Source organism: Sardina pilchardus, chromosome 24 (assembly GCF_963854185.1).
Source record: "Sardina pilchardus chromosome 24, fSarPil1.1, whole genome shotgun sequence".
Taxonomy (NCBI): Eukaryota; Metazoa; Chordata; class Actinopteri; order Clupeiformes; family Clupeidae; genus Sardina; species Sardina pilchardus.
The window spans coordinates 26,334,632-26,342,131 of record NC_085017.1 but is presented as its reverse complement, the minus strand read 5'-3'; the positions used below and the strand labels follow the sequence as shown (position 1 = coordinate 26,342,131).

The window sequence follows — 7,500 nt, the reverse complement described above, 5'->3', positions numbered from 1 at the left end:
TCTCTCTTCTAAAAAAGCACACACCTTTTAACCGTGCTAATCCACTACTGACTACTACTACCGTCATTTTTCCCAACTATTAGCCGCGGCTTATACATTGATTTTGCTACATTTCTTCAGCTGTGTGAGGTTACTTACACAGAGACAGTTAATACGGTATTAATATGGTTTTGTTTGTTATGTTTGCTTATACACAACATGGCTAATACACGGGAAATGACTGTATTGGTCTTGACAGGACACAATTGCTCACATATAATTTTAGGCCCTTTGTGTGTATCTGACATTGGGCATTTTATTTACCGTTTCAATTTATGTTCCAATTAGAAAAACTCTTTTGTCTACATCGACTCTTTAACAAAACCCAGCACATCTACTGGGACTTTATTTTTTTGTCTGATCACTTTCTCACGCACCTTGTGTGAGTCCATGAGATTGGTGACCAGGTCCAGGTCTCCGTGCACGAACAGGTCCTCGCCGAGCTGCGGCTCCACCCGGTAGAGCCAGTCCACTAGCGCCTGCAGGGCCTCCGCAAACTGACCCGAGAACAGCAGCGCCTCCTCCAGCTTGTGCTGCCTAACCGGCGGCAGAAACGAGACAGAGAAATGGATTTGAAGTGATTGAGGGCGATCTAATCTAACCCCCCCCCCCTTGCCCACCGCGAGCCTTTTTCATTACACACAATATTACATTATCTATTGCGGCCAGTCATAACACAATCACAGTGAGGGAGCCTCCATAACCACAGCTTGCTCATTAGACATCAACTCTAACTAGAAGAATCATGGCGCATTAGTCATTTCATTTTCCTATCACAGCACTAGAAGGCATCTTTCGCTGGGAGTGTCCCGTCCTCATAGTGTCATATCATCGTTCACACAGACACGCTAGCCGACTGACCCCCTGGGGGGGGGAGGGGGGTTGGGGGGGGGGGGGAGGGGGGGGCTGGCCGTGTGCCACCGTGCCGTGTCCCTGCCCGTGCTCACCTCTCCACACTCTTGCCACACACGGTGTCCCACTTGTCCCGCACCTCCCCGAGCAGGTGCTCCAGCTTCTGGGTGTCGTCGGCCAGGGAGGCCTTGTCACGCATGGCCCTGCCCGAGCGCACCGTGGTGTCGTACACCGGCTGCTTGGAGCCCAGAGCCTTCTGGAACTCCTGTGGAGTTACACAAGCAAAGGACGGGGGGGTGAGACATGCTGGGAAGGTTCCCTTTAGAAGGTATTATATTATATATTATATTATAAAGTGACGACTGAATAATTCAATTTCATTACAGGAAACATTAGAGCATTGAGAACAAATGATACACAAAAAGAGAGATAGAGTGAGCGTGAGAGTATGATTTAGTTTCATCACAGGAAGTACACAACATTGAGAAGCATAGACCAAATGATAGACAAAAAGAGAGATAGAGTGAGAGTGAGAGGAAAGGACTGTGTGATGGAGTGAGAGAGATGCTCTCTAAGATCTGTGGCCCACTCTACCTTGTGCTTGGCCAGCTGCACTTTGATTTTGTCCGGCTCGTTGGAGATCTCCAGCTCAGAGTCCAGCCTGCTCTCGGCCTCCTCCAGCCAGTCCGACAGCTTCCTCCAGGCCTCATGGAACTGAGCAGCGCACGCGCACACACACACACACACACACACACACACACACACACACAAAAATCAGCCCATCACCACCATTACCACAGACGCACTGTTTATTTTAGAACGTCTCTTCTGCATTTAACCTCATTTCATTACATTGTTCTTTCCACTAAACAATGGACTATGTGTGCTTTGTAGTTACAAAAATAGCCTTCTCCGACTTCAAGAGCCGCACCACTCTCAACCTCACACACTGATTCATCTTCTTTCTGTGACCAAGATTAATATAGCTTATACGGCCCTGTCAATGTGATTTAATCAGCTACTACCGCAGAATAAACTTTAGTGACCACACACATAAACACCAGCTTTTCTTGCCAAGACCGAAACGTAATTATTTTAGTCGTTAACTGAAACTGTTTTTCGGGAAACCGTCAGTGAGCAACGACGACAAACATCTCGACAAACATTTCTCCATCAGCCCCATGCTATGTCACCACCTACTGTAAGGTGTGCCCAGAGGCAGACATTCCTAGTTCCAGAGAGTAAAAGTCATGCCATATATTCTTCTTATTAGGATGAGATCGTTCACTAAATGGTCGGATCAAATACTTGGCAGGACTTTTACTTTCTGAACCCGGGATGTCCGCCTCTCAGGTGTGTCCACTCCCTTACCTGCTTGGCCCTCTTGCGGGCCTCGTCCAGGTGGCGGCCCCGGTCCAGCGAGCGCTGCACCAGCTTGTCCCAGCGCGCCTGCACGCTCAGGAGGAGGTTCTTGATCAGAACCACGTCCTGCTTCAGGCTGGCGAAACGAAGCTGAGAGCCGGCTTTCTCCAGGGCCAGAACCTGCTCGCGGTGGGTGTTCACCTCATTCACAAACACCTGAGAGGAGGACAGGGACACAGAGACATCAGGGTTAACATACATACATATACTTATACACATATACAATATTAGCAGTGAGTTGGTGAAATTAACCACATAACCTTTTATGAAATACATAGGGGCCTAGGTCTAGGTACAATTTAGTCCTTGGCTGAATAGCTGAAATAGGTGTTTGAACGTTTATTTTTTCAACCAGTGTTTTGAAATTGCTTGTGTGTTTAAGTTAGCATTTTTAAAGGTGTAACTACAAAAAAGTAGGCACAAAGTATTAAAGTATGATAAAGGTGAAATACAATATGAAGAATGAAGACATAAAGTATACTCAACATATTCATTTTAAGCGACATATTAATGTCACTTTGGACAAAGACGTCTGCCAAATAGCCATAACCATAACCACAACCATGAATATACTGTATATATTAAATATTCTCATTCATCCATGAAAAGAAGGGAGACAGAGGCCCGGTTAAATAGATGAAGGAGTGGACAGGGTCAGTACTTCATTAGGCCGTCTCAAATGTCTTAATCTGACTTCGCCTTCAATAATTATCGGCTACTCATCATACGCTCATCGGAGAGCCCTTGTCTGGCGTTCTCCGTCTCTTTATATTTCCCCTGCGGTTTTGCCCACCTTGTGCTCATCGATCTGGAAGAGCACGGTGTCCAGGATGAGGCTGGGGGGCTGGGCCATGTTCAGGGTCTGTTCTGCTTGGGTCAGCCAGTTGATGGTGTCCTGCAGGGACGACTGGAAGCCTGTGGCCAGGGAGACCGCCTCGTCCAGTTTAGCCTGAGTGAGAGAGAGAGAGAGAGAGAGAGGGAGAGAAAGAGAGAGAGAGAGAGAGAGAGAGAGAGAGAGAGAGAGAGAGAGAGAAAGAGAGCGAAAGAGAGAGAGAGAGAGAAAGAGAGGGAGAAAGAGAGAGAGAAAGAGAGAGAGAGAAAGAGAGAGAGAGAGAGAGAGAAAACAGAGGTCAGTCACGGAGGAGAGTCTCCGAGGAGTAAACGGCATCAGTTTAAAAACGATTCAGAAGCTAAACGGCCTGTCATGCGTTTTTGCTGAACTCAGACGTTTTGGGGCAAACCCCTCTGCGACTCTGCTGCTGAGCGCATCCAGATGGTTAGCAGCACTTGCTGACATGAACCTGACTCTCCTGTTTAGACCTGCCGTCTCTCCCCACCGCCAGGAGGAGACAGGGCCGTGTTCAAGGGCGGCGGTTTTTTTTATTATTTTGTTTCTAACGCCCGCTTACCGTAATTTCCAGACTATTAGCCGCTGCTTATACATTGATTTTGCAAAATTTCTTCTGCTATTGAGGTTAATACAGGGGGGGCAGTTAATATGGCGTTAATATGGTTTTGTTTCTTTTAACTTGCGTAAAACACTGTCCTGCGGCTTATACACAATGCGGCTTGTATGCGGGGAAAATGACCGTACCCTTCGGTCGTCCATCTTGGTGTTGAGGCTGGCCCACTTGTTCTGCAGCACGGCCAGGTTCTGCTGGGTCTGGGTGACGCCCGGCCCGCCCTCGTCCCCGCCGCGGGCCAGCAGCATGGACTCGCCCTGGTCCAGGAGCCGGTGGTACATCTCGCCCCGCTGGGTCAGCTGCTCCTGCAGCTCCTGCATGTGCAACGCATCAGACGGAGAGTCAGCGCTGTGCTTGGGGTTATGACTGCAGAGTCCAATTATTCGTTTATACCCCATAGTCACCATAGTCACTATCATAATAGTCATTTATCTATTCTAGTTACTTAACTGACACTTTAATCCAAAACGATTTACAGGGAGCATTCAAGGTGCAGTAGCATTTGTGTGTATGTACTGTACATGTTTACATAGGCCACTTCCTGCTGTTTTGGTCTCTGTATATGTGCTGTGGGATGGTGCATGTGAGTGTGTGTATGAATATGGACTTATGGAGATGTTCGGTCAGTTTGTGCCCTCATTATGTTTTTATCTAAATATAAATCTGTGTGTGTGTGTGTGTGTGTGTGTGTACCATGTGTTGTTGTAGCTGCTCGCGGGCCGTCTCAGGAAGGCCTCCAGTCGGTTTGGCAGCAGACAGCTGGCTTTCAGTCCGCCGCAGCCACTGCAGAAACTCCTCCAGCTCACCATGGAAACCCTCCGCCTTGGAGTGGAAAGGGAGGAGTGAAGGAGAGGAGGAGAGGAAGAGTGGAGGAGTGGAGGAGTGGAGGAGAGGGGGAGAGGGGTACAGGGAGATCGTTTTGGCATTAATCACGGTTACAGTCAATAATGTTGTCATAAATCAACTACCTCTTGCAAATGCTAGGAAACAGCAGAGTCCCAAGACAATTCTCCCTCCTGCAACTCATCTTTCCCCACTCCTTCTCTTCTGCTCTCCTTCCTCATCAATCTGTCCGTTTCTTTCTCTATCTCTCCTTTTTCACTCTCTCTCTCTGCTCTTCTATCCCTATATACCTCTATCTCTCTCAGCTCCTCTATCCCTGTCTTTCTCTATCTCAGGTCATCTATCCCACTATCCCTCTCTTCTTCTCTCAGCTCCTCTATCCCTCTCTCTCTCTCTCTCTCTCTCTCTCTCTCTCTCTCTCAGCCTCTCTATCCCCCCCTCTCTCTCTCTGCCCGAGTTTGGCGCTCACAGCATACCTGATGCAGCGCCGCCTCCAGAAGTTTCCTTTTCACTCTCTCTCTCTTTCTCTCTCAGCTCCTACATCCCTCTCTTCCTCTCTCTCTCTCTCTCTCAGCCCCTCTATCCCCCCCTCTCTCTCTCTCTCTCTCTCTCAGCCTCTCTATCCCTCTCTCTCTCTCTGCCCGAGTTTGGCACTCTCTGCGTATGTACCTGATGCAGCGCCGCCTCCAGAAGTTTCTGCCGCTCCTCGGCCTTGGTGAGCAGCCGTGCCCAGCTGGCGTTGAGCTCGTCCAGCTGGTCTCTCAGGTGGCTGGCCTCGTCCCCGGGGCTGGACTCCAGCAGCTCCGCGCCCGCCCCGTGCACCGTCTCCACCGTGGAGCGATGCGACAGCACGTCGTTTCTCAAGACCTGACGGGGGGGGGGGGGCGAGGAGGGGGGGGGAGGGGGAGAGAGAGAGAGAGAGAGAGAGAGAGAGTGTGTGTGTGTGTGTATGTGTGTGTGTGTGTGTGTGTGTGTGTGTATGTGTGTGTGTGTGCATATGTGTGCATGTGTGTGTACAGTATATGTGTGTGTGTGTGTGTGTGTGTGTGTGTGTGTGTGTGTGTGTGTGTGTGTGTGTGTGTGTGTGTGTGTGTGTGTGCGTGCGTGTATGTGTATATGTGTGCATGTGTGTGTACAAGTGTGTGTGTGTGTGTGTGTGTGTGTATGTGTGTGTGTGTGTATTTGTGTGTATATGTGTGTGAGCGAGAGGATGGATGTTGTGTGAGAGAGAGGGAAAAGAGCCAGAGAGGGAAATGGAGATCAGTGAGAGATGAGAATTATTATCTAAAATGACAGCTGTTCTCATGAGAAGCAAGACGGGCATCCAGACAGCAGAGACGCCCGACAGAGAAAAACACACAGACAGACAGAAAAGCTGACAGATAAGAGTTTGAGCGCGAGAGAGAGAGAGAGAGAGAGTGAAAGAGGGACAGAGAGAGAGTGAGAGAGAGAGAGTGTGAGAGTGAGAGAAAGAGAGAGAGAGAGAGAGAGAGAGAGAGTGAAAGAGGGACAGAGAGAGAGTGAGAGAGAGAGTGTGAGAGTGAGAGAAAGAGAGAGAGAGAGAGAGAGAGAGAGAGAGAGAGAGAGAGAGAGAGAGAGAGAGAGAGAAGAGACAGACAGGCAGAAAGCTGCTTACATGGTGCTTGGCCAGCTCGATCTCGATGGCTTTGGGGTCGGAGCCAATGGGCCTCTGGGTGTCCAGCGTGGCGTGAGTGTGGCTCAGCCAGGCCTGCAGCTCCGCGAGCGCGTGCTGGAACTGACCCAGGGCCAGCAGGGCGCCCTCCAGCTTGTGCTGAACAACAGGGAGAATAATGAGCACACTGATGAAATTAACCAGCACAACGCAGCGCAGCGTGAGGCCCCAACAGCGGCGCCTTGGACACGTGCTGAAGAGAAAAGAATCATCGCTCAACTGATAACCCAGCACCTCTCATGGGACAATGCTAACCTACACAGCGATCAGTGCTGGCAATCACATATGCAGTGTTGATACAGTTTTGCATAACGGCTTGATGAGTTTGACAACTGTTATTTATTACGGTACTTTTTTTGTTTGATTTGTACTCGCAGAATCAAGCTAATGATGTGTATGCTAGATTTTTTTTCTTCTGCTGAGATGAATTTCTGGTGCGTGTTCCCACCTGTCTGAACGTGATCTTATCGCCCAGGTTGTCCCACAGGTGGCGCAGTTCAGTCAGCGGCTCCTGGATCATGTCTTTGTCGGTCTGGTCGGTCACTTTCTTGAGCAACAGCTCCCCCTGGTGGCAGAGCTTCTCCATGTCGATCTGCTGCTGATACACCTCCACTTTGTATTGCTGATAGGGGAAGATAAGGAAGGGATCATTTTTTAGCTGCGTCAACTCACGAGAGGTAAAGGACTAAAACAATATCAGATACAAGATAAGATAAGATAAGAACGGGAGGAAAGATCAAAGGACAGAAGATATGCCTGAGAAACAGACAAGGGGGAAGAACAGAAAGAGAGTGACAGAGGAAGGGATATAATAGAGAGAACACAGTGTCTGAGGGGAAAGAGAGAAGAGAGTCTGGTTTGGTAGGAGGCTTCACCTTGAGCTCCTCTATCTGCTGTTTGACGGTACTCAGGTCGGTCCCCACCGGAGGCATATCGCACAGCTTGATCACGGCGTTGTCCAGATAGTCAAACATGCCCTGCAGAAACACACAACACACACACACACACACACACACACACACACACACACACACACAACAGCGAGGAGAACGCATCAGTACGCTTCACATGTGGCCGTTGTTCACGGGGCCAGCCAGATGGAGGAAGCCATGCGTGTGTGTGTGTGTGTGTGCTGGGACACTGACCTGCAAGGCATCCTGGTACTGCACCGAAGCGGTCATCGCCTCG

General features: G+C 49.4%; 1 protein-coding gene across 15 annotated transcripts in view; it reads right to left on the bottom strand.

Annotated features, from left to right (window-relative positions):
- macf1a (microtubule actin crosslinking factor 1a) overlaps nt 1-7,500 on the bottom strand; it is a 198,338-nt gene that overhangs the window by 15,353 nt on the left and 175,485 nt on the right. For all 15 annotated transcript variants that reach the window (XM_062530273.1, XM_062530276.1, XM_062530275.1 and 12 more), the window contains 12 exons: nt 7,458-7,500; nt 7,188-7,289; nt 6,761-6,934; nt 6,256-6,411; nt 5,289-5,486; nt 4,470-4,598; nt 3,908-4,090; nt 3,107-3,262; nt 2,263-2,469; nt 1,486-1,605; nt 987-1,156; nt 417-576 (listed from right to left, as the gene is read on the bottom strand). The exon at nt 7,458-7,500 is cut by the window's right edge and continues 59 nt beyond it. In XM_062530273.1, the coding sequence (XP_062386257.1) occupies nt 417-576; nt 987-1,156; nt 1,486-1,605; nt 2,263-2,469; nt 3,107-3,262; nt 3,908-4,090; nt 4,470-4,598; nt 5,289-5,486; nt 6,256-6,411; nt 6,761-6,934; nt 7,188-7,289; nt 7,458-7,500 (1,798 nt within the window). The remainder of the gene's footprint in view (nt 1-416; nt 577-986; nt 1,157-1,485; nt 1,606-2,262; nt 2,470-3,106; nt 3,263-3,907; nt 4,091-4,469; nt 4,599-5,288; nt 5,487-6,255; nt 6,412-6,760; nt 6,935-7,187; nt 7,290-7,457) is intronic.